Genomic DNA, 24,334 nt, shown 5'->3' on the forward strand with positions numbered 1-24,334 from the left:
TTCGCGATACTTGGCAACGGCTGTGATTATGATAGCTGAAAATCCAGATTTGACGCGGCTAAATGGCATCCCGGCGACATTGCGGCAAATTTTTGACAAATGGTGAATCAGCCTGATAGCATACAGTAGTGCACGAGGACGATTAGGAAGAGGAAGAAGGAAGAGACAAAGAGACGAGCAGAAACTGCCAAGCCAAACGAAACAACGACGATGATCTGGGCAGCCGGAATCACTCATTATTGGTGCTTACAGCCCTGCACAACATAATGCTTTGGGCATCTCACATCGGCAAGGGCGCTGTGGTGAGCATTTAGCTCAGGCCAAAGGCACATGCCCTTCCGAGAAGACCTGCTACATTTGCCAGGCATCGTACGGGTATGGTTCGAACAGAGAACGATCAGATATATTTTACCTGGTGAGCGACGAGCCGGAGCCTGCCGGGTGTTTGGAAAGATCTGCCAGCCTAGTCCCAAGCAAGCTTGTCTGGGTCCATTGAAGCCCGCATGTCTATTTTCCCAGCTGCAAATCAGGTAGTGAGTGGGTGGAGTGAGGATGAGCGTCAGGATGCAGAGCCGTGTTCTGGACGCGAGTGTTCTGGACTTTGTGTTGCGTGAGAGATGGCTGTGCCGGAATTCTTGCCAAGGCGCCGAGTACAATTTGTATGACGAGGACTTGGTGAGTCTTTCCCCGAGGATTTATGGATGCCTAGCTGCGCGAGTATGTATACTTGGTGTTCTGGAATCGTACTGTCTATCAAAATCGTGAGTCGAGATGCGACGACAAAGAGGATGGGAGCCAACGCTGCTGCGCCCACCCACCCGCAGCAGGTAGCACATACCATACCATACCGTGCAGAGAGCAGTGAACAGAGAACAAATAACAGAATGGCACAGGCAACCTTTGGAGATCGTGGCAACCAGAGGCCAGATACAGGCACCTGAAAATAGCCACACATGCATCCGTCACCATCGTCACTCGGGCTTCCCCAGAGCGGATGACGGCCTACCCGTTGCACACTAGCTTAGCCGCCCTGGGGTGCTTGTTACACCTGTGGAGCTGGATGGAGTCCAGAAAAGAAACATCCAAATCGAGGCCATTGCAAGGGCTCAGGCTGGGGTTGCGGGCGCAGCGTGTGAGTGAGCGAGTGAGTGCGAAGGCAGAGAGCGACCAGATGGGATACTGTACGCAGTACAGTACACTGCAGATACTGAGTGTATGATTGCCACCACCAGGTCGTATCAAGGCAGCAGATGGCGCCTGTTGGCAACAGCAGCCGTATTCAATTCCTTTGCGCTCTGCCGCCTGTAGTCTGGAGTCCGTGGTATGCAGCTCGTATAACAACATTGGTGGCTTTTGCTCGTATTGATGCCTTAGTAGGTCCTGCACCTTGAGGGCCCAAGGTATTAAAGTTAGTACCTGAGCTTGCTGAAGAGGTAGTGGATTTGAGGCGTTTGCGGGTCGGATAAAACAGGTTGAAGGGCGGCGATGGTGATGTTGGAGATGGATGGATTTGGTTGATCAATGTGATTGATGGGTAAAACTGAAAAGGTGTGCACACTAAAGCCGCAGGTACGATGCGGTGCGGTTGCGGTAGGTACGGTGCAGTGAGGGATTGGCCCAAAAGGGAGTTGAATGAGTCCATCTACATGTACCGATACAGAGAGTATAGTAACTGTACCTGCACATGATGGGAGTAGGACTATATCTCTCCTATACCTCTACATATACTCAACATATGCAGATTGTTGGTACGGGTGCCGGATCTCCAAGCCCTCAGCCTGTATGTACGGGTATTATTGCCAGCCCTGGAGATCAATTGTATTCTGTTACAGTTGAAATCACGGCTGGCCTCGTCATATCCGTGCTACACGGCACTTCCAGTAAATGTTCTGGCTGCATGAAAATCCCTCCACTGCATCATCTCCATGCATGCGGATGCGGCGGGCTCTCACCAATGACCGGCAAAACCAGTGTCGCATTTTGGGGGTTCAATTCCACCTGCCAAACCGATATCCATGCTGGGCCACATTGGCATTTGACGGCGGTTCATTTGCTGACGAGACCTGGTGTCAATTCGACATGTGTTGATACTGTCTACCTCTCATAGTAGTATCCATGTAGATGTACACGTATGCCATAATACCACCAATATCTCCATCTATTCGGCATTCATCATCCATCACCAGGTAATAAGCATGTCAACCCGGATCGATTCTAGAGTAGCAGCACTGGCACCATCACATGAAAGCCCGCCATTCCTGCTAGCACATCGAAAGAAGGCACAGGCATTCCCTCGTGTTCCCTTCAATGAGCTAATCCTCCGTGTTCCAGATTGAGAAACATAGACCGTCATTCAACAACCTGAACCTTGGCTAGGTACTACGGGACCCCGTGTTTCCGGCTGCTAAATCTAGTACCCCTTGGTAAGGCCCAGCAAGGTACCACGCACAGGCGAAAGTCTTTGTACTTGTACTTTTAACCCGTACCGCTCATTACGGTCGAGTGCTCGTACATTTTACATTTACCCAGCCCAGGAGGTCATTTTAGCAGTCGTGCCGAGCAGCCAGCCACTACCTGGTAGCACTAACCCATTTGATGGAATCAAAGCCGCTCATTGGTGTTGTGCGATGCAGCAAGAGAGAGACGGTGGCTCTTCTAATAGTATCATGCAGATGTATCAGATTCAATAGTGTGCCGTATATTGTTGGGAGCATTACCTTATGACCAACAGTCATTCATTTGATTCACATGAAATGTCAATACTACAGGTAATATGCCGTCTGGTACCTTAGGCAAACTCTAGTACCCATCTTTTGTTGCGGTACGGCTGAACTCTGCGTCACGACGGGAACTGCCCGCGCCGAGGACAATCAATCACGTGGCGCATCTCCCACAATATCATTGTACTTGAAGCCATGGGCGGTGGCGCGCCAGCATGTGAAGTAGTGCCCTAGCACCGAGCGATGATCGAATTGGATCCCATCTGATGAATTAAACGCGTCTCTGCTAGCACAGGCGAGGTAGCGCGTACAGTAACAAGACAAGGTACATGTCTCGGTACAAGCCCCAAGATCAATGCTTCGCCTTACTAAGGTAATAGGGATAGCGCCAAAGCTTCCATCGGATTTAGCATCAATCCATCAATATGATCAACTGAGCAGTCGATTTGACTCCAGGCGGTCTGAGATTGCTATTGGATGATGTTGCTCTGTATGTATGAGTACAGTACCTAGGTATGCTGTCGGGTAGACAGTTAAGTCCAGTATCTTCATGCCAGCTGCTGTTGCCCCTCCAACTCGAAATGTAGAAACAGATGACGGGGGCCAAGTGTCTTGCGGAGACACCCGAGGCAAGCAAGCAAGGTCAATACTGGAGTGCCGGGTCTCTGCAGCAGAGCCTTGGCCAGCTATTGTACCCTTAGATATCCATTGTAGGTACAGGTACGGAAAGGACCCTGAAAGTGGCATTTACGGTCGATATCGATGCTAGCACGGTACGGTAGAAGCAAACATGGAACAGCTTCCAAGTTTTGGCGGATGCTGTTTCTGGCATCCATGGAAATTCCCCAGTTTGAGTGATTTCGGCCTCCCCTGAGAGACGGAGAACATGTTTGGAGCATGGGGGTCAGGTACCTCGCATGTACCAGGTAATCAAAGGGACCCCGTGTTCAATTGACCTTTTCTCGTACGAGCGCCAATGACCACTTTAGTAATGCTCACACGGGTATTGGAACTGGTCATCATGATCGTGCCGTCCGTCTTTTTGAATAAATTTGATATGGGCTGTGCTGCTATAATAAGCCCGCTTCTCTACTCTCCCAGGTTCGTCTCCGCGGATACAAAATTAGCAGCATCTGCAACGGCGCCATGTTCATCTTGACACGCGAGATTGGCGAAATTCTTCAATTTGGAGCACCAGACTTTGAGCGACCTGAAGCGCGCAGCGGTACCTGGTAGGTACGCGACCATGGATGGTCTCTCGCCAGAAGGTGGCACTGGTAAGGTACTGTATAGCCCTAGACGGGCAGGTCCTGGTACCTAGACCGGACTAGCAGATTCTCTAGAACCCCCTAAGAAGCACCGCACAGCAGCTGTCGATTCCGCGTTTACCTGGACTGGGACCTGGAACCTGCACTGAATTGATTCATCGAAAATGTACAGGGCCCCGACCACCCGCTGGCGTCACTCAACACGGGGTCCGTCATTGACCTCAACTGGAACCACTGGGCAGGTCCCCGCTAGGGCCTAGGTCGAGCGAGGAGGTACCGGTACTTGCGCCCTGTGAAGTTGATTGGATTGGGGACATTGATGGATGGACCACCTGCGGCGCGAACCCTCTGCCTGAGCGACCAGGCACCAAACTATAATGATGCTCATTACATTAGTAGATGCTTCAATAGCGTCTGGTTTGGTTGATGCTTATTAGGAGTTGACTGTATGAATGGATGAATCATCTGATCAAGTGAATCTGCTTGTCTTGTCTTGCACGGCCTCGACACTGAAATTGCCCAACCTGGTTCCCGGGAGCCCGCCGCAGGTCTGACTGAATTGGAAATTCAAGGGCCTGCCTAGCAAACCCAGCGTGTCTCGTCTGCCTCCTGTCGCCAACAGCCTGCCGACCGCCTTGTCCAATGGCAGGGCCCGACTGCACTGGCTCATGGACATTGATCCACTAAGCCTTTCAGTGGGTGGCCGGACACTTTGGCAAAGTCGAGAGTCAACTGGAACAAGATTGCCCGATGATCTAGTGTACATGTAGTGTAATTATACGGTGATTGATTGACATTGATATACAGTAGCACCACTCAACTTGACATGAACGTATCCAAGTCTGCTGGGAGCAAATCAATCGCACTGTCTTACCCAGCACAAGCACAAAGCACCGCCCAACTTTACCGCTACGGGCAGCAGTTCTGGTGGCAGCTGTCACAGTCACAGTCACACTCCAGCACAGTACTGTAAGAGTACTCGTACTTGCTACCTCCACCGCGTACGAGTACCCGCTACTTTGCGTCGCGGGCTCGCAAGTACCGCTACTCCGTGCCACCACAGCCAAGTGGAGGCTTTGCACCACACCTCACCTCTCTTCGCTCGCTGACCTGCATTGCATTCACAACTAGAAGTTCCCCATCCAGCAGCAACGGCTTGCGGACGGCTTCTCGACGTTGTTCTACTTCGTCGGCCCTCTGTGTCTGTTTTGTCATCACCATTCTTTTCTTTTCTTCTTGTTCCTTTTCTTCCGCGCCTGTTGTTTGCCTGCCTCTGTCCTGCGAGCCGCCGCCCCAGACGCCTCGAGAGCAATTCCCTCGACGCCCGTCCGCGAAACCCCCTTTTGTGTCTTCAATCGCTCGCCCTCCAGCTTTCCCGTCTCGACAGTGGCTTGTCTCGTCCTCTTCGCGATACCGTCTGCCTTTTCCCATACTCGCGCCCTCTTCACCGAGTCTGGGCCCGCGTCTTTGCCGTCGCCGATTCTTCCTGCCGCCCATCTGTGGGCCCGCAAAGCATTCATCCATCCGTCTCTTGTCTTGTCTTCTCTTTCGTCCGTCGTCAAGAGACGCCAGCACAAGTCCTACCAGTCCTTTGCGCTATCCGATTCCTGACTCTGCTACGACCGCTCCCCTTCTCGCCTTGCACAATCCGCTCCTCTGATCGTCCCGCCCCTTGGCGCTTGACAAGGCAGGCGGAAGCAACCACAGATCGCAGCCCACCCCTCGAATAACCGTCGCACCGCCCACCCCCAGCGGCAGTTAACCGATCCAGTCACCGACGAAGCCAGTGCGTCCATCTCGGTCAGCTGCAGACGTCGCCTCGGCGGCCTACTCGCATCTACACAGTCGGGAGTCTTCCTCGTTCCATGGACGCCCGGACCCAAGCGTCCGAAACCCAGCATTCTTACCCCCCAAGCCCGTGGACGTCAACACCGACGACTCCAAACGGGCTGACGGCGCACCTCCCAGACGGGTCCCAGGACTCTGCCTCTGCTGCCGCGGTCAACAATCTACAGTTTACTCCCCACATCGGCTTCCTCCCGTTCATCTTTCCGCAGCAGTCCGTATATCAGGCCCAGCTTCTCCATTACAATAAACTCATCTCCCCGGCAAGAGGAGGTGGCCTACAGTCCGCGCCACTTCCTCCCATCGTGTCCGTTCCTCACGTCCAGGCCACGCCAAGGTCGCGATCTTCTAGCAAAGCATCGCTCAGGGATAGTGCCACCACCGCCAAGGGGAGCGCAACTGGAGGCCATGGGAGCCGCGCACATCAGGGCTCAGACAAGAACCGCCCGGTTATAACGTCCAAAGAGGTCCCGCCCAAGATGCCTGCAAAGCTGGCGGCCGACTTGCCCAAAAACTTGCCTCATCGAGCGATAGCCAGGTCCTCATCGCCCCACGGACTCTCCCACTCTAGCTCCGTGCCTTCTACACCCCATCAGCATGCCCGCCAGTTCTCCTTTGAGTCCCGGGAGCCATCCCCCAATGCCGGCAACAACCACTCGCCGCGCTCAGCCTACTCCGAGACCAACAGCGCACTGCCCTCGTTGCGGCCGCTACCCCCGCGATTAGGGGGTTGCAAATACGAGACCGCGCAGGTAAACTCGAGAAGAAGGATACCCTACTCGGTCGGAAGCGAGCGCCTGGAAAAGCTGGATCTGCGCAATGTCAAAAGCAAGTTGTCGGAGAGCGAAGAGAAGCAGTTGGCTGCAGATATGAATGAAATATATCAAAAGCTGCTGCCTACAGAAAAGGTTGAGGAAAATAGGAGGAAGCTGGTTAATAAGCTGGAGACGATATTCAATACCGAGTGGCCAGGGCATGACATCAAGGTGCACCTGTTTGGATCGTCTGGTAATCTTTTATGTTCGGACGACTCTGACGGTATGTATCTTTCTTTCTCCCCCACTCCCCGTCTTTTTTTTTACGTTGGGTATCACGACCTCTCTAACACATGTATGCCAGTTGACATTTGCATCACAACATCATGGCACGAGATGGAAGATGTTTGCATGATAGCCGACCTTCTCGCTCGACGTAAGTTGCTCTTTTCCCGTCGCTTTGTCAATCTCTTGACGACGATGCTGATGCTGTTGAATAGGGGGCATGGAAAAGGTTGTCTGCATCTCCGCAGCCAAGGTTCCCATTGTGAAAATTTGGGATCCTGAGCTCGGCCTTGCTTGTGACATGAACGTCAACAATACTTTGGCGCTGGAGAATACTCGCATGGTGCGCACATACGTCGAAGCTGACCCGCGTGTGCGAATGTTGGCGATGATCCTGAAGCACTGGACGCGGAGGAGAATTGTCAACGATGCCGGTATGGTTTCCCTTTAACTGACGTGAAAATCTGACGGATTTCATTGTGATTTTCTGAATCTTCTTGTTCTAACTTGATTCCAGCTTTTGGAGGTACTCTGAGTTCCTACACTTGGATATGTCTCATCATTGTGTTTTTGCAGCTGAGGAACCCTCCTGTTTTGCCAGCGCTGCACCAGTTACCGCACAAGACTACCAAGCCTGATGGAACCGTCAGCGACTTTGCCGATAACCTCAAGAAGATCAAGGGATTTGGTAGCAAGAACAAGTCAAGCGAGGCAGAGCTTCTCTTCCAATTCTTTCGATTCTATGCTCACGAATTCGACTACGACAAGCACGTCCTCTCTGTGCGTCAGGGTAAGCTAATCACGAAGCCGGAGAAAAAGTGGCATTATGCTATGAACAATCAGCTTTGCGTAGAGGAGCCGTTCAACACGTCTCGCAATCTTGGCAATACGGCAGACGAATACTCGTTCCGCGGTCTTCACCTGGAGCTCCGAAGAGCGTTCGATTTGATCTCTGCTGCCAAGCTCGAAGAGGCCTGTGAGCAGTACGTGTATCCAAAGGAGGAAGAGAGGGTTTGGTCTCGGCCGGCCCCCCAGTCCCGACCCGTACTGCTGCGCAGCTCCTCGCAATCCAATTCTGGGGGGCGAGGTGGTCGTGGTGGCCATCGTGGCGGCCGGCATAGCAATAACTACCACCGTAATGGAGGCTCGAATAATAGGAGAGCGTCGTCAACCACGCCCAACTACGACCCCAGTATGTTTGTTCAGCCCGTCAACATGACGCAAGACATGTGGTTCGCAGCCAACAACCAGTACCCGTTTCCGTTTGCTCAGCAGGACTTGATGCAGATGGCGGCTTACCAAGATGCCATGCGTCAGCAGCTGCATCACCTTTATGCGCAGCAGACGATGGCTCATCAAGCCATGGGCCAGCAGAGGATGTCCCCCAACACCGGGTCATCCAACCAGCAGACGGCCACCGATCGGTCTCGAACAAACTCGTTTGACAACGCACCCATCAACACCACGATGCGGCCTGACTTGTACGCCCTCTACGGCATGGGCATCAATCAACAATTTTACGCGCAGACGGCAACGGGCTATGGAACTTATCCCTCTTCGCCGGTAACGTCCAACGGTATGGGGCAAGAGTTCCGTCGCCCTTTGCAGAGGTCCAACGTTGCGTCGGATAACGGTATCTCGGCTTCATCCAGCTCGTTGAGATCGCAGTCCCAGCCTCCTTCGCGATCGCCATCTGGAGCACACAGTCGGGCGGCTTATACCCCTGGAACCGGCCCCTCAAGTGCACCAGGCTATGCTCCGAGACACATGAACGGCGTGCCCATTCCCAGCTTCGTCTCCGACGATGCTGATCTTGACGATCGATCCAAGGCCGCCTCTGTCTCGCCGCAGTCCGATGAGGGCAGGTCAAACGGGCTCCTGGGATCCCGGAGCTCGGGTCTTGGTCAGCCACAACTTCCCCAGAACCACAGCCCCACTGCAAACGGCCTTGCCTTTGGAGATGTCGTCAATCAGTCATCCAGTCCCAGGCGTCGTCGCCTATCTACGGATCAGCTGCCCCAAAGCATCCTGGATAGAAGGATGAGGAGAACGTCGCGGTCACCCTCGCCACTCGACCACAGTCGGTCCATGGCAACTGGGACGACTGCTTCGTCCCCCCTCGCCTCGGCTCCGTTCCCGGGCGTTGGTCAGGCTCAGAATAAGAACTTGGCGAGACCTGTGGTTGTAAATGGATCCGGGCTCAAGACTAGCATGCTTGCCGCATCAAACCAGGCGCAAAAAGAGCCCCCAGCACCTGAGGAATGTGCCACTGCAAAGATTGATAACGCACTGCATATCAATTCGACGCCGTCAACAAAGAGTACCAATACTGCGGGCACGTCGAGTGGCCAGCTGATGCCATCACTTGCACCCGCTCCCCCCTTGCCTGCGGTGGCGGCAGATCGTCCTCCAGTTATTGTCAACGGCTCCAATGCCAAGCCGGCAGTTCCCTCTACTGAAGATGCCTCGTTTAGGGATAGGGTCGCAATGATGAATTCGTATCAAGTAGGTTCATTTGGGATGACGCAGGATATTCTGCAAGCCAACGAAATGACGCAGCTGCCACTTCAAGCGAAACAGCGCCTCATGTCCAGGCAGGCCCAGAATGGCGTTATTGCCCCCTTGGACCTTGCCATGGCCGACCACCGTAAAAACTTGGGTGTCGAGCAGGCCCATCTGTCGCCAGTTTACGAGGCGCAGACATCGTCTCCAACAATGCTGCGAAAGCCAGATGTGCCCGCACCCGTCGCCGGCAAGACTGCTCGTGAAAAGGCAGATGCCAAGGCAACGCGCGAAGAGACGGCCAAGCCCGCGCCCAAGGCAGAGGACAAGCTTCAGCAGGCCCCGGAGGCCCAGAAGCAATCCAAGACGCAGAAGTCGGCTGGCCAGAATCAGCGTAACAATGCACCACGGGAGAATGGCGGTCATGTGCGGAGTGCCAAGAGCGAGAGTGATAGTAGCTGGCAGAGGGCCGGTGGTAAAGGGAAGAAGAAGGGATCGAGTGGGCTCGCGCCAAACTCACACCCGGAGCAGTTACCAAAGAGCGAATCGGAGCGAAAGGGAGGTTGAATACGCGAATATGCATCTCGGATAGGATGACGATGACGATTTGTTTATTTTTATTTTACATGTTCCATGGGGGGTACCGGAGACTAAGCGGCATGAAATTCGAAAGTGATACCACAGCTACAGGAAGCTCGATAACTCATCTCCCTCAACTATGAGATGAGCAGGAGGATGGTGGCGATGTTGGATAGGGAATCGCCCACGGCATGCATGCGACAATCAGCGTCGGATTCTTTTTTGTTAGGAGGGAGGGAGGGAACGACGCTCTGCTTGTACAATGCCAATTCCTGACGAAAGGCGACACAGCCGCATAAAGGAAGGCTTGGACATTCGTTATTCAGGATCTGCCTGTGTGAGAATTTGCATTGCGGAAAGATTGAATTGTGGTGCATGTTTGTACGTATGGTCCTGGACGCATGAGGCTTGTGGGAAGCGAAATCAAAGCATGAAGAAAGTCAAAAAGCACAAAAAAAGAGAAGGCAGAAGAAGATGGAAACAAACAGAGGACAGAAAATGCAGCTCCATGAATGATATGTCACAGCAAAGACGGAATGGGCACAGCGGAGGGGGCTAAGGAGGATTGATACATATACATGGCCGGGTGGAAAGGCGTTTGCATCAATGAAACTCATCTAAGAGGGAAAGGGCTGGAACTCCGATTATTTTCAGTTTTTCTTTTTCTTTTTTTTTTTTTTCTATTTTCCTAGTCATTGTTCCTGCAGGAAGCACAAAGCACAACCCAGCGGCATAGATGGATGTTACAAAAGCATTGAGAAAGATTATGGACAGCCTGAGACAAATGAAAGCGTAAAACAGATACATGGAACGCGATATTAATAAACTGTATGAAATGAAACTTGCTTGATGTTTGCATAAAAGAGGGCATATCTGCAAAGAGTCTGGATGCATCGCGACCCGGCTATTGGTACCGAGGATAGTAAACACTTTATGAGGCTCTCTCAATTGTTGAGCTGCGATTGGGCGGAGATTCGGGAGAAGTGATGTCGATTGTGGTGATGCCTATTTTGATCGTATTTTGATGCTATTCTTGGAACAAGGCTGGGTGGATGGATGGATGCCTTACGGGATTCGGGGAGTGATGACATCAATACTCTCGATATGCTGTACAACGAAGTAGCTATCTGTTGCGTTTCATCATATATCGATTGTCTATACTGTCTCGTACTCCAGTCAGCAGCGTTTCACATATATCTGGCTGGTGTTTCTAGGCAACTGTTGGTTAGTTGAAGCCAACCAATCCCTTTGTTTAATTGACTTGCCCAGTTAAGTTGTGGTGCTATAATTGGCAGCCTTGGTCCCGTATCCGTATCTGCAGTGTGCAATCTGCAGCTACCTAGCTTGTGTTTGAGCCTCTTTCTTTGATCATTTTCTTCTTTGTCCCTTATCACATCGTTTCTTCTTCTTTGTGTGTTTGTATAGATGGGTATATATAGATAGAGCCGGAAACCATATCGGCGGATGTGTAACACTGTGTCGCATTTCCATGTAGCTTCTAGTCTATGTGATGCTACAGTCCCTACGCACATCCAACTTCATGTTCCATTGATCTTCCTTTTCCCCTCTAATTAAGGTTGTTTGGTGGTCCCCTATTTTTTTTTTTTTCTTCTTCTGCCGTCCACGTTAGCTTCGTTCCCCTGGTTCCTCATCCTCCCGACCGAACTTTTCCCTCTGGCCTATTCACTGAGTCGTGTACAAAAGAATCCGTTGGTTCGTCCGGCTGGACCCAAACGGCTGCTCACGTGCGGCCCTTGTTTCTGCCCTGCAGCCGCGGCACGGCACCTTAATCCACGGGCCTGCATTTTGCTGCACGCTGTGGTAGTATCGAGCTGCTGGTGTTGTCTGGTGTTGTCCATATGGAATCAATGTGCCTGTTACAGTGAGAGCCTGGCCTGGACCTTTCTTTCGCCCCCCCCTTGCCCTTGCAGGTCCACCTTGATACATACATGATAATACCCGACACGACATCAATACGCAGCATCGGAGTTTTCTTACACAGTGACGACGATAATCCCGTTGGAGCAGGCATTTGATTCCTATTCCTCCAGGGCTGTTTGTTTGTATTACAGCGTGTGTGGCGCATCATCAAATCTTACATACACTGTAATTACAGCACAACACAGCACACTGTCGCCCCCTGTTGCTCAGTCGCTAGCTCTGCACCCTCCAGTTTTAGTGTTTCCAGTGCAAAAAGTCTGCGACATCCCGCTTTTCTACCCCAGATTCCCCATGTCTCCGATCCCACGACACTAAAGCCGCCCCCGAACTTCGAACATCCCATCCCGAACGAACGAAGCTGGACGACACGGCACGGCACACGCAGGCGCATCTCGTTCTGAGCCATTCCGATTCGCGATTGTTCGTCACTTGCGGAATCATGCTGCCGACGGATGCTGGCGCCGACGCTGCCGTGGACACTGAGGCTTGACGCTGCCATCTTGTTTGCCGTGCGACGCGCATCACCACCATTGTCACCACCATTGCCGTCGCTATCACCACCTCTATTCCCTCTCTTCGCCCTCTCTCTCTCTGTCTCCCGCCTTCTCCCGCCTTCTATCTCTCTCCTCCTCGTTCTCTCCCATCCTCGTACTCTCCTCTCTCCTCTCTCCTCAAGGTCCAATTCCATCCCGCCTCTCTCTGAACCCGCACCCGCATGAAGACCGACATGATTCACCGGACCAACAGCGAGGGCGGCGCCTCGTCCAGCGGCTCGTCGCAGAAGATATGGCGCTTCCCATCGGCCATCCGCAGCAAATTCGGCAGCATCAGCGGCGCCAGCAAGGACGACAAGAGCTACACTGTACGTTGACTCTCCCATGTCCCGATCTTTGACTTTGGCATTCCCCTCCGACTTTCTGTGCTTACTGTTGTTCCCTTCCCTGTCCGGCCGTCTACTGCATCGCCAGATGGAGTGGCCAACGTTGCTCGCTTACGTTGCCGCTCCGCCTCGTCGCCCCAGCATTCAACAATGTCAGGCTAACATGTTGTACAGAGCAAACAAGGCGGCTCATCCGTCGACACCGAAACCCACGAGCCCTCCATCCACGAAATATCCTCGATCCATGAAACCGCCGAATCCAATTACCGCCAACTACAAAGCCTTGTTGCGCGCATGCGGGCCGCTCCCTCCGGCCCTAGCCACGTCGACGGTGCCTACAAAGAGTTTACCAAGATCAACGAGCGATGCGCTGCTCTCTGCGATGCGATCCTTCGAGAGGAAATCAAGACGCCTCGCACTCTCTCCAATGCCGCCGCCAGCGAACCCATTCCATTGACTCGCCAGGATTCGTCCGCAGACACACCTCGCAGCCCGAGCGCCGTGTTTGACCAGAGGAGTTCCTTTAGTGGCCGCAGCTTAGCCGAGGTCATCACAGCCGGCGGAAGCAGGAGTCAGAGCCATGGCGGTGACATGTGGCTCACGCCGATCCGGGACTGGAAGACGTGCCTCGAGGTGCTGGCCGAACACTTCAAGACCAGCCTTACCGAGACGTACACGAGCTATGAACGAGACGCCACACCTGAGATGCTCGACGCCCTATTCACGAGCAAGAAATTCAGGAGAGACGCAGTCCATCGTATGCGCAACGCAAGCGTCACCAAGATCTTGTCCGCCGACCCTCAGTTTGTGAGTACCCCATCTTCCAAAAAGTACTTACGAAAAGCTTGGTCTAACTTTGATGTGTACAGTTTCCGCGATATGAAATTCGGTTTAGAAATTATGAACGGGTCAAGCTGGAGCTGAGAGATATCCGAAAGCTTCTTCAAGCAGGAGAGTCGGGCATTTCACCGAGTAGAGTCATTGAGGAATTTGCTATTGCGCCTCGTGGAGACGCTGTACTCGAATTCGCCAATCTAGGGCCTGACGCTACAGGCAACGAGCCGGCCTTGCGATTCCGCGTTTCCACCGCCTTGCTAGCAGAGACGTCGCCCATTTTTGCGCGGCTGTTCTCTGGTCACGCGAGCAGCTACTATCTGCACGAGGCTGACGACATTGGCGATCAGCTCCCACCGCCGCCGGTGCCGTATTTCTGTGACGATGGGTCCGAAGTCAAGCTGTATCGTATGCCACAGCAAGAGTTCAATCACCACGGCTCGCTGGAAATCCTGCTCCATGCCGCTCACATGCACAACGACAAGATTCCCAGGGATGTCACCTTTGAGCAATTCGTTTCCATTGCCGAGTGTTCCCTCAGGTACAAGAGCACGTCACCGTTGGAAATGGTAGTGGAGCATAGATGGCTGCCGCAGTGGATGCACAAAGGAGCCGATGACATGCCTGACGGACTTCTCATCATCAGCTACGCATTTGGACTTCGGCAGCTCTTCACCCGCATGTCCAAGAGCGCGATCCTCAATCTTGCGGACGAAAAGGATCTGCACAGCAAACCTTGGCCCAAGAAGATTAGAGACAAGATCTGGGCGGTTCGTTGCGCCAAGGTCGACCAGCTTTACGCGAGCTGCGCAAACACAATACAAGAGTACATCCGCCCACCAGAGCAGGATTCATCCTCGGAAGAAAAGCAACACATATCCCTTTCTGATCTCGATAGCCACCTAGCCTCGCCAATCCAGCCCGCCATGGCGCTTACGAGCACACCGAGATGCCCCAAGGGCAACCATTGGTGCGATGCTTCAAATCTAGGGTGGCTAATGCTGGTGTACAACGAGCTTGGCTTGCTCTCTACCATTGTGCAGCCTTCCATCATGTCGCACGTTCCGAATGCCCGTCCTCCATCCAAAAGCCTGGCACAGATGATGGAAACACTCCGCTCAACACCGAGCCCTCCCGCGCCTCTTCACCCCGGGAGCGTCTGTGATCCGGTTCCCGCGTTCCGTGCCGCAATAGCAGACATTTACAACAGTGTTACCGGCTTAACTCTGTTTGACATTAGCGGCAAGAGCCATGGTTGGGCGCTCTCGAAGCACAAGATATCGGAACCACAAATGCTACTGACCGCCGGCCTCAATCGGATGGCCGCCCACGAGAAGATCCACAGTGTTGTCAGTGAATTTCCAGAAGAGATTCGCCTACAGATCCTTAGCGAGATGGACGATCTAGAGGATCTGCAAGCCGCGGCCAGGATCAACCGAGCTTTTTATGAGACGTACAAGAGAAATGAGCTTCAAATCATGCGCAATTATCTCCGTGCGGATCGGATGCGCTGGGGAAGCATGGGGCGGTCCTCGATAGAAGACGAGAGGGTCGAAAGCAAGGTCTTGAAATCAGAGTCGGACATGCTCAAGGAGAGAGGCTTTGGTGACGGTGCCGATGCCATTACTTTGAGGAGCGAAGAGGACGAAGGGCTATACGAATCAGACGAAGACGACGACTCTAGTATCGATCCGTTGACTCGCCATGGCTCTGTGTCTTCACAAGGCGGGCGAGTCCGTGCCGACCATGACGACGACGAAGATTTAGAAATCTTGACCCATGACCCTCCGCCGCCGTTCCAGCCAAAAGAGGCTAACCCTCCTCCGCCGCTGCTCCCAGTTGCTGAAGAGAGTAATGAGGGCTCTGATGACGATGATACCGCTACTCCAACTACGCCGAGGCAACGCGCCTTTGATCTCTCAGACGAATCCACGACGCCTTCAGACCAGAGCAGTCTCATTTCGACAGAGGATATTGACGAACCTCCCATGACGGAAGAAGAGGCACGCAGAATCCTGTGGCCCGATCACTTGGTCGTGACCCCACCACCGCAGCAAAGCACAGTCTTGCCTGGCGTAGAGGTTATGCGGGAGAAGTTCCGGGTCGGCGACATTTCCTTCATCGAAGGCCTCGAAGACAAGACGCTGGCCAGGACGGAGACGAAACAGCTAGCCAGGACGGAGACGAAACAGCTGCGGAGCGAGCACGACGAGAGGGTGGGCTTGCTCAAGCAAGACGGGCGGCCAAGCTCCAGCTCCTCGACGGCCAAGAATCCAAATGGCGTTGAGCATATCGAAAAGATTGACGGCCGAAAGGGCGGAGATGGGGAGATGGAGTCGGCCCTGTCTTAGGCCTGCCTTTTAAATCGGAATAATACGCCCGTCTGACGAAATTCTCTCTTCGAAGGGGCGAGACAACGACTTTAAACGAAGATACGCAATTGCAGAATCGCAATAATGATAGCGCCTCTTGTATTCAAAAGAAGCGAACTGCATATACATGCATATAACTACATACATGTGCTGAAATGTATATCTATACCATACTTTACTACTTACTATATCGGGTAATCAATCTTTGGCGCAGTTTTGGGGCAATTGGGAAATTTGTGTTATAACTAGGGATGACTGATGTGTTTATGGGATGAAAGGGGTGTTTTTTTCACGATGGATTTGGTTGGATGAGCGGAGGGGTTATTGGGAATTAATTTGATTTGTCTTTTATATATGACGGCACGTATATAGGTGTGGTTTTTGAGAATCTAATCTAAGGAGAATTCGATTCTACTTATTGATTCAACGTGCTGGATATTGTCCTTTCTGTGAACAACTCTCTCAAGTTGCTACATCAACTATGCTGTTTAAACTTACAACCCTGGTAAACGTATGTTTATTTAGCCATTCTCTACCTCGGTATAGCTTCTACACACTATATATATCTGTTTTGTCACCCATCACGTTTAGTCGGGTGGCTGACATTTTCACATCTCTTTCCTTCGTCTCAGATAATTATCTTTTACTTCGGCATCTCTTTCGCTAATAATCCAAGTCTAATTTTGCCTTACCAGCCTCTCTTCCATTACATAGGATGCGAAACACCAAATGGCCCACTTCATCATCCAGGCGAATGTTGAGAACTAGTGGAATCTCTGTACACGTCTCCCCATTCTCTTCTTTAAGTCTTTTGACGTTGGGAACTTGGGACCAATCCATGTCATGCAGAGTATACAGAATTCGCCCAATCGTTTCGACGCCTATATATATATCTGGTTAGCCGGATATGCTCTCCTCTCTCCCTGGTCAAGCGAGTGAGTATGTACGATTATCGTCAATGGTACCCGGCGCAGCATCTAAGCCGCACGAGTAGAGAAAATGCTCTCCAGATTTAATAATGGGACCCCTGTAACTATTGATGAACTCTGAGTTGATTTCGGTTGTCGAATCAATGAGGGTGCCCTTTTGAAGTTAAAGTTAGTCTGGCTTGTATCGAACGGCTAAGGGAGAACAAGAAGATTTTGTACCTTTGGAATCTGCCAGAACATGAAGCCGGTAAGTCTATCAACCCTGTCCAAGACATCTTTGTAAATAGACCTCCTTTTTGTATTGTAGTTGCTGTGGAGGGACGGATTGTATATTTCGGCGAGTGCGTGGCCGTAGTGTTTCCGGCATTTCTTTTCTCTGACGATGGAGCCTTCTAATCCGCGCAGTACGGCGCCACAGACGACAGCAGACCAGCTATACTTTCCTCAGTCTTCCATTTCTTCTAATCCGGATAGTGTGTATGATACTTACGCGCCGGTGGCAGGGATGGTAAGACGAATTCCTCTTGGCTCACACCAGTCGGCCAGTCTCTCGTTCAAGTACGGCGAGGACCCAAATCCACCAACAAGGATAATAGTCTCAATAGGTCGCTCGTCCATTCTACTGATCTGATTAATCTGGTCTTCTATAAGCTTAATGATCTTGTCAACCACTGGATCGAAAATAGTTTGGAAATCAGTCTTGCTGAGAAGAACCGAGTGTGACCTTCTCTCGTAATAACGCTCGAGATCCGGCGTCCTCTTCAATCGCGGCATGAAAAGCTGAACCCTGGCATCTCGTCTAGTAGCTAGATTCTTCAGCTTAAAATCCTTCTTTTTGCTTTCGAATGAGTCCATGAAGTTGCTACCTGGTCCGATTTCTTCGGGAGGGAGGCTTGTAAATGCTTCGCCGAATCGGTCGGAGAGGAGTTTCAAAAGGTTTCGATCGACGTATGTGCCGCCGCATTTGCCGGCTGAAGAAATAGTATTGTTAGCATTCATTTTCGTTGCTTTCTCTTCTCTCAGCTGAATCGGGATTCTTTAGCTGTGGCCTATGATTGGACTCACCCGCGCCGACGACTATTTCTCGGAGAGTGAGTGTCGGTTCCGTCCTCTCAATCTCATAAGTCGTAATGTCCTGGTCATGGTTAAAGAGAGCAAATCGTCTAGCACATGCATGAATAGAGTACGCATACCACAGTGCCGCCGCCACAATCGCATACTAATACACCTGTCTTGGGCTAACCCTGGGTTTAGAAAAAACTGATTCGATATGTTTAACTTTTGAGAGCACATACCTTGACGAAGCCTTCGAACCGATGGATGCTGGTCTTCAATGCCATGTGTGCTGCCGCTTCTGGCTCTGGGATAAGTTTGATACTGTCAATTTCCCTCTTGCCAAACCCTGCTTCCATGGCTGCGGTCTTTGTAAGGAGTTTCGCCTTTTCGTTCCACGAGGCGGGGACTGTTATCCAGAATTCCATTGGAAGATCATCTAGTTTATGAGCGCCGATATACTGATTGATATTCTTGTCAAACATCTTTCTCATTCCTGTAAGGTACTCCCTAGCAACATCCTTTGCCGACATATTGTTGGGGAGACGCATAATCTCAGGATTCATGGTAGAATACGTATCTGTGGCATCAAACTCGGAAGGCAGAGTATCGTCCAGAAGCAGTTTTGTCCAGGAATACGATTTCATACCTGCTTCGACTTCGTAGCCCCACGCTGTCCTATCGAGGTCGTCATTTTCTTCTGGGAAGGCAACTCTTGTCGGGGCTTTGATAGTATGCTCGGCGCTGTGCGAGGCCGCGCCTGGGTATTTAGTCCAGGTATTTATATCTTTGAAATCAGAGGCATTTGAGAGTGCAAAACATATCCCCGAGTATGTCGTTCCGTAGTCGATCCCGACCAAAAGCTTGGTTCGGGGGGTAATGATGGCCATTTTCTATGTATTCTCGAGGTCAATGAGATGATGCCTTGATTTCTCTGATAGAATAAAGCAAATTAGGAAGAATTGGCATTTGGTGGAGACGAAATACCGAGGCTTTGGGACCAGGATGGGACGATTATGCCAAATAGCTGCCTTGGGAAGGCTCCCAGCCTGATTTCATGTTTACCCAACTTGGGCTTCAATGCGTGTCACTTGCAGCTGCATTAGGTCGCGGCACGGCACACTCTTTACTAGGCCTTGTATGTAGCATATCTTTGATGAAATTATAATGAGATTGGATATCAAACCCCTGAGTCATAGCCTTACATGCACGCTCCATTATTTGCGCCCGGAGAAGGCTGCAGTTGAAGAAGTTTCTCCCAGATCTATTCGTTGTTTCATCTGCAGCTGCGTCCATGGGCATTGAAAAAGAACGTATGATGACTGCGTGTGACGAAAGTCAAGTTTACGTGGATTTGCGGCATTGGATAGGCAGCAAAGCGATGCTGCGTGTTGGTCGCAGACACCTCCTCCACGTACTCATCTGGTATTGGTCGATGTGATATCAAGTACTGATTAGAATCATGCATCAATTTGTAACTGGCTGCCTTTTCATCGCAAAGCTTTGTAACGTATTCTGGCCTATCAGATGTCAAGTGGTGAAAGTAAATGCCGTGGATGTTATGTGACTGGGCCAATTTTTGCCGTGTCACCACTGCAAGGCAATCGGATGTTTTTTATTGCCTGGACAGTTATCGTATCTATAAAAGCGAGGGCCTTAACTGTATGTTGGGCATCATTTCCAAAGTCTAGCCTCCGTATGTACCAACTGTTTCCTTCTGCGCAGCCGACTTTGAGGCAGAAACTCGAGCATATTCTGCTGAGAAATCAAACAATATGGCGGACGTGTGTCTACCTGGGGTACGCATCCGAGACAAATATTTTGCCGTTGGCTGTCCCATTTTGAAACTTACTGTCATGTATCTCTAGGATGGGGGATACATCTACTCGCCAACAGAACCTTACTTCATCTTTCCCCTTTTGAGGGACCATTGCATTTCACCTTATCTGGACGATGTTGACATCGAGGCTCAAAGGCCGCATGGTAACTCAAAGTCCTCTTGCATAGATGAAACAAGTCCACTGCTGGAGAACCCTGCACCCTCTCAACAAACAGTAAGCAAGAGGTTTGATTTTGGCCTAAGTAGGCTCTTAGCTCTATGGTCAATCTTTGGTGGGAGTTGCTTTGGCCATGAAATTGCCGAAATTCAAGATATAGAAGAACTCGAGAGAAAATATGAAGCCCAAAGCAGGGAGCTTGAAGGGGTGTGTCGAGAAAGAGATAATCTTAAACAAGGCCTAAAGCAAGAAAGAAACATATACGAGCAGAAATTGGAGAGTTTGAGAGCAAAACACAAGAATATTCTCGATCAAAAAGAGGAAGAGTGGAGCACGTCTATGGAAGCTGCTTCATCCCGACTTCAAGATGAAATATCTAAGGTGGAAGCTATTCCATCCCAGCTCCAGGTTATAAAGTCAAAGATGAAAGCTATTTCGTCTCAGCTTCAGGATGAAAAGTCCAAGGTGGAAGCCGTTTCATCTCAACTCAAAGATGAAAAGACCAAAGTGGCTGAACTCCAAAAATACATTGAGAAGAACGAAACAGTCGTTACAAGAGCTCATGAAACCCACGTCTCATCATTATCCAAGAGCGTCTCGAGACCATTTACAGATGACATGATAAAAGACGAGCTGAAACGATTCTATGAGAATGACTTCCTCTCATGGTGCGGAGACTTGGGCTCCATGGAAGTAGACGAACCAGAAAAGGCAAAGGAGAAGCTACAATCGATGGGCATCATCAATAACTGCAAAAGCTACATGGAGGAACCGGCCAACTTACAGTTCTCCATGGACTTGCCCGATGGGAAAAGCCCAATGGTTCTTCTCCAAGCTGTTCTTTCACAAACCCTTTGCGACACTTTTCTACGAGATGCTTATTTTGTGGCAGATGAGATGGAGACATCCAACGCGCTAGGTCAGGGTTCTGCAGATAGTCGCCGGTGGCTCAAGGAGGTTGAGGATATGCTCTGCAAAGGTGAGCCGACAACTTTACTAGGCCTTTCGAGGAGGAAACAAGATCAATAGGTGATGAATGAAAAGGACGATGAACGCCATATACGTGAGTTGCTAACGACTTTTCAACACCGCAGTTGACAAGAGCTTCGGTGTCGACTGGCGCATCCAAACCGTTGAATCCTTAGAAAAAGCCACCCCATTCGGTCTACATCTCGTACAAAACAAAGCGAAAAACTTCGTCCAAGACTTCCACTTCCTCCTCAAAGAAGTCGACGACCAAGCCCTCAATGACTTATCCCAACTCTTCCTCGACTTTGGCAACCTAGCGCTCAAATTCTGGAAAACGCGCACCATCATCAAAACACACGGCATGTCGAGATTTGCGGAACAGAGGTTTGATGCTGAGTCTCCTTTTATCGAGGCTGACATTGTCGGCTCGCCTGCTGCACGGCGGTGCCGGGAGGGGCGATATGTTGGGGTTGTGGTGAGGCCGCTTATTGTCTCGGAGCCTCTTGGACAGGATGGCGGAGCAAGCGAAGAGGTTGTGTGGCTTAAAGCTGCGGGTTGGGTGTCTGACTTTGAGGACTTAGTTGACACTTCGGCGCAAACCGTGATTGATGATGGTGAAGATGATGGTGATAGTGATGATGATGATTGTGGTGACGATGAGGATGTGATGAGGATGATGATGACAATGATGATGACAATGACATTGTAGTGACCATAGAGCCAAATGACAAAGCAGCAATAATCCTCGCATTGAGAAAACATTTACTGGAATTGATAGACCAATATGCAGTACCTTAACATTCAGCATTCCCCTATCTATCATCTACGTAGAGGAACATAATGTCCATCTTCCTCAAGGATCCTCTTGTCAAACTTGTCTGGATACTTGTCTCGACAAATGGCGAATCGGGTATTGAAAGTGTGCGTCACAACTTTGATATTTGCATCGAACAAATGGGGCTTGTAGCGTTGTATTATCGTATATCCAAAATGGACTGCCAATAATAAAGTAGGCCTCACCCGGGTATCTATCTTCCTCTCCCCTTCACATATACCAAATCCTCCTTTTTCTTCTTTCCAATTATTTACAATAGTTATTACTCTCTCGTTTTCCCTTCTTACTTGTAGGTTTATTAGCTTATATGTTCTTTTACTGAACATTAGGAGTAGAAGCAGCCTCAGTATCCAGTTGGGCCTTCCTGGCAGCGTTAATGGCACGCAACTTGGCAGTGCCAAAGCCAGCCACACCGTCCTCCTGGTTAGCACCCAGCCAGGGCTTCTTGGAGTCGCCGAGGACGCTGCCGGACAGGAAGTAGATGACGAGACCGATGATGATGCAGACAAAGGCAATGGGGTACAGGTAGTGAATGACGTAGCCAAAGACGTGGATGCCGATGATGACGCCCCAGAAGTTGGCCGTCAGCAGCGAGATATCGAAAAAGGCAGCACTGCCCATACGCAGGATGAGGGGAGCCAGGGTGTAGAAGATGAAGAGGCAGAGGGTGTAGCCGGCGAGCCAGCCGCCGACGGAGTTGTCCCAGTGAGCATCGCGGAAGGACGTGCGGTCGAAGATGGCAGCTTGAACGCCGTTGATGAACATGCCGAAGAAGCCCATAAAAGCCAAGACGTGGTGCATGGGGCGCTTGGACACGAGCCACTCCTCGAAAACGTTGGAAACACCATAGAGAGTGGCACCGAGAAGGCCAAAGAGATCGCCCTTAACCATATCAACACCTGGGCCGCCGTTGGAGCCAGTGATGTGATCCGAGGCAAGCAGGATACCCATGCCACCGCAGCAGATGAGGATGCCGATGACCTGGAACAGCTTGTAGCGCACACGCAGCAGGAGGAAGGAGATGATGACAACGCAGACGATGGACCAAAAGTTGAGCAGCTGGGCGGACAGCAGGTTGGTGTAGCGGTAGGCCAGGACGGTAAAGTAGTTGCCCTCGACGTCGAGGAAGGACATGATGAAGTAGCGCCAGCCATCCTTGACCATGATGTCCCACCAGACACGGGGGCCATCGCGCCACAGGGTGATTGTGGTGTAGACGAGGAAGAGCAGAATGTAGTTGAAGACAGTCTGGAAGGCGGGAATGTTGGTGCCGGCATTGGCAAGGAACGAAGTAAAGGTGTTTGTGCCAGTGATGCACAGTGACAGGACCTGGCCAACGGCGATAACGGCCCAGAAGTCGGCCGTAGCTAGATAGGACCACCAGTGGACGGACTCGGCCTCGAGGATGTGGATGCCCTGAGAGACGGTGGCATCGGTGACGGCGGCGTCATTGTTGGCGTTGTCGCCATGGTTGACGGCCTGGCTGTTAACGTTGCTGCCCTCGTTCTTGTCTCCCGAGCCGGAGGAGACGACGGTCGTGGTGAAGCCGAGCTTGGAGTCGGCCTCGATAGGATTGACGGTCATGTTGACGGCGCCGTAGAAAATGTGTGGATGGGAAGATGAGTCGAGGAGAGGCTGAGAGGAAGAGGAAGCTGCTGAAGTCGACGAAGAAGCTGAAGCTGAAGCTGTAGCTGTTGGTGATGCTGATAGTAGTTGAAGGCGGGGGTTTTTTGAGCGGGTCATTCAACTGCTGGCGGTGGCGTTAGAACGATGTCAAAGTCTATTTTGATGTTTTGAAGTTGATCCTCATAGAATGACAATGTTCATATTCATACCTGTTGTAATTGTATATCTCCTGGGGCACTGTTGTCGATATGGATGCTGAATATCTCCCGGTTGGTGGAGTCTTTCTTCGTCACCTAAAGATTGCAGCAAGCGCAAAGACTCCAAGTCGCTTGCCGGTAAGCCTATGATTCTGCAGGACAGCACATAAAATCCACTCGAGCAGAGCAGATTTATAATGAAGCTGTACAGGGAGAGAAGAGGATTGAGGCGAGAGAGGACAAGGAAAAAAGAGAAGAGAAGAAAAAGAAAAAGAGGCTAGTTGGCGGCGAGCGCGACAAGATCAATTATGATATGATCCATGGTGGGCAGAAAAAAAAATGATAAGCTGAAAGCAGAAGGTAGGCGGTGGCGGGTGCTAGCGGGAGGAGGGACGTACTAGGCAGTTGGCGGTGGAAGAATGCGGTTTAGCACGGGGGGACTAGAGAGGCGGGGGTTGCTTGAGTTGATTTTCTTTTTTTCTTCTATTTAATCGATTATCTTCACGATGAAATGAATACGAACGAATACAGTATCACACGGGTAAAGTGAGTGAAGAGGAAGTAAAACAGTAAGGAGAGGGAAGAGATGAGAGGAGGAGAGGAGAAGAGAAGAAAAGGGAGCGGACAAGTCACAAAAGCTGCACTGCACACACACACTTGCACTCGCCGAGGCTGAACGAGCTGAGACAGGCCACAGGACCAAACAGCCCGCTCATTCTGATCAGTCACCAGCTGCAGCATTTCCCG

At 51.2% G+C, this 24,334-nt stretch overlaps 7 protein-coding genes across 7 annotated transcripts; 3 read left to right on the forward strand and 4 right to left on the reverse strand.

The window, feature by feature from the left end:
• Nucleotides 1-225: 225 nt before the first annotated feature.
• Nucleotides 226-859, reverse strand: V8C40DRAFT_245790 (uncharacterized protein). Its single transcript, XM_083215984.1, has one exon. It carries the CDS (start codon nt 839-841, stop codon nt 560-562), a length of 282 nt encoding a protein of 93 aa, XP_083073248.1. The 5' UTR covers nt 842-859; the 3' UTR covers nt 226-559.
• A 4,892-nt stretch (nt 860-5,751) lies between these two features.
• V8C40DRAFT_227075 (uncharacterized protein) lies at nt 5,752-10,079 on the forward strand. Its single transcript, XM_083212283.1, has 4 exons — nt 5,752-6,871; nt 6,953-7,024; nt 7,089-7,307; nt 7,391-10,079. Exons 1-4 carry the CDS (start codon nt 5,854-5,856, stop codon nt 9,940-9,942), a joined length of 3,861 nt encoding a protein of 1,286 aa, XP_083073249.1. The 5' UTR covers nt 5,752-5,853; the 3' UTR covers nt 9,943-10,079.
• A 1,907-nt stretch (nt 10,080-11,986) lies between these two features.
• Nucleotides 11,987-12,922, reverse strand: V8C40DRAFT_227094 (uncharacterized protein). The gene has a single exon (XM_083212284.1). The coding sequence runs from the start codon at nt 12,773-12,775 to the stop codon at nt 12,065-12,067; it is 711 nt and encodes a 236-aa protein (XP_083073250.1). The 5' UTR covers nt 12,776-12,922; the 3' UTR covers nt 11,987-12,064.
• On the forward strand, nt 12,735-16,488 carry V8C40DRAFT_245797 (uncharacterized protein). Its single transcript, XM_083215985.1, has 2 exons — nt 12,735-13,582; nt 13,645-16,488. The coding sequence occupies exons 1-2, from the start codon at nt 13,070-13,072 to the stop codon at nt 15,958-15,960; spliced, it is 2,829 nt and encodes a 942-aa protein (XP_083073251.1). The 5' UTR covers nt 12,735-13,069; the 3' UTR covers nt 15,961-16,488.
• A 156-nt stretch (nt 16,489-16,644) lies between these two features.
• V8C40DRAFT_287675 (Hsp70 family protein) lies at nt 16,645-18,914 on the reverse strand (the record flags this gene model as incomplete). The annotated part of the gene is made up of 7 exons (XM_083222757.1): nt 18,206-18,914; nt 18,104-18,148; nt 17,976-18,045; nt 17,401-17,881; nt 17,130-17,343; nt 16,929-17,064; nt 16,645-16,862 (listed from the first exon to the last, which is right to left on the reverse strand). Exons 1-7 carry the CDS (start codon nt 18,851-18,853, stop codon nt 16,645-16,647), a joined length of 1,812 nt encoding a protein of 603 aa, XP_083073252.1. The 5' UTR covers nt 18,854-18,914.
• Nucleotides 18,915-19,668: 754 nt separating this feature from the next.
• Nucleotides 19,669-21,650, forward strand: V8C40DRAFT_287679 (uncharacterized protein). Its single transcript, XM_083222758.1, has 3 exons — nt 19,669-19,762; nt 19,832-20,939; nt 21,055-21,650. The coding sequence occupies exons 1-3, from the start codon at nt 19,739-19,741 to the stop codon at nt 21,636-21,638; spliced, it is 1,716 nt and encodes a 571-aa protein (XP_083073253.1). The 5' UTR covers nt 19,669-19,738; the 3' UTR covers nt 21,639-21,650.
• A 7-nt stretch (nt 21,651-21,657) lies between these two features.
• Nucleotides 21,658-24,250, reverse strand: V8C40DRAFT_245800 (uncharacterized protein). The gene is made up of 2 exons (XM_083215986.1): nt 23,600-24,250; nt 21,658-23,514 (listed from the first exon to the last, which is right to left on the reverse strand). The coding sequence occupies exon 2, from the start codon at nt 23,505-23,507 to the stop codon at nt 22,080-22,082; it is 1,428 nt and encodes a 475-aa protein (XP_083073254.1). The 5' UTR covers nt 23,508-23,514; nt 23,600-24,250; the 3' UTR covers nt 21,658-22,079.
• Between the last annotated feature and the right edge of the window lie 84 nt (nt 24,251-24,334).

This window comes from Trichoderma camerunense (assembly GCF_050948025.1).
Source record: "Trichoderma camerunense strain CBS 138272 chromosome Unknown V8C40scaffold_9, whole genome shotgun sequence".
In the NCBI taxonomy this organism is placed as follows: Eukaryota; Fungi; Ascomycota; class Sordariomycetes; order Hypocreales; family Hypocreaceae; genus Trichoderma; species Trichoderma camerunense.

Bases quoted from the DNA above. Each gene is read 5' to 3' on its own strand.
- V8C40DRAFT_245790 (XM_083215984.1), bottom strand. From the start codon at position 841: ATGGTATGTGCTACCTGCTGCGGGTGGGTGGGCGCAGCAGCGTTGGCT.
- V8C40DRAFT_227075 (XM_083212283.1), top strand. From the start codon at position 5,854: ATGGACGCCCGGACCCAAGCGTCCGAAACCCAGCATTCTTACCCCCCA. The intron at 6,872-6,952 runs GTATGTATCTTT...CATGTATGCCAG, and splicing joins ATGTTCGGACGACTCTGACG to TTGACATTTGCATCACAACA. The intron at 7,025-7,088 runs GTAAGTTGCTCT...GCTGTTGAATAG, and splicing joins AGCCGACCTTCTCGCTCGAC to GGGGCATGGAAAAGGTTGTC.
- V8C40DRAFT_227094 (XM_083212284.1), bottom strand. From the start codon at position 12,775: ATGGGAGAGTCAACGTACAGTGTAGCTCTTGTCGTCCTTGCTGGCGCC.
- V8C40DRAFT_245797 (XM_083215985.1), top strand. From the start codon at position 13,070: ATGCGGGCCGCTCCCTCCGGCCCTAGCCACGTCGACGGTGCCTACAAA. The intron at 13,583-13,644 runs GTGAGTACCCCA...TGATGTGTACAG, and splicing joins TGTCCGCCGACCCTCAGTTT to TTTCCGCGATATGAAATTCG.
- V8C40DRAFT_287679 (XM_083222758.1), top strand. From the start codon at position 19,739: ATGGCGGACGTGTGTCTACCTGGG. The intron at 19,763-19,831 runs GTACGCATCCGA...ATGTATCTCTAG, and splicing joins CGGACGTGTGTCTACCTGGG to GATGGGGGATACATCTACTC. The intron at 20,940-21,054 runs GTGAGCCGACAA...TCAACACCGCAG, and splicing joins TGAGGATATGCTCTGCAAAG to TTGACAAGAGCTTCGGTGTC.
- V8C40DRAFT_245800 (XM_083215986.1), bottom strand. From the start codon at position 23,507: ATGACCCGCTCAAAAAACCCCCGCCTTCAACTACTATCAGCATCACCA.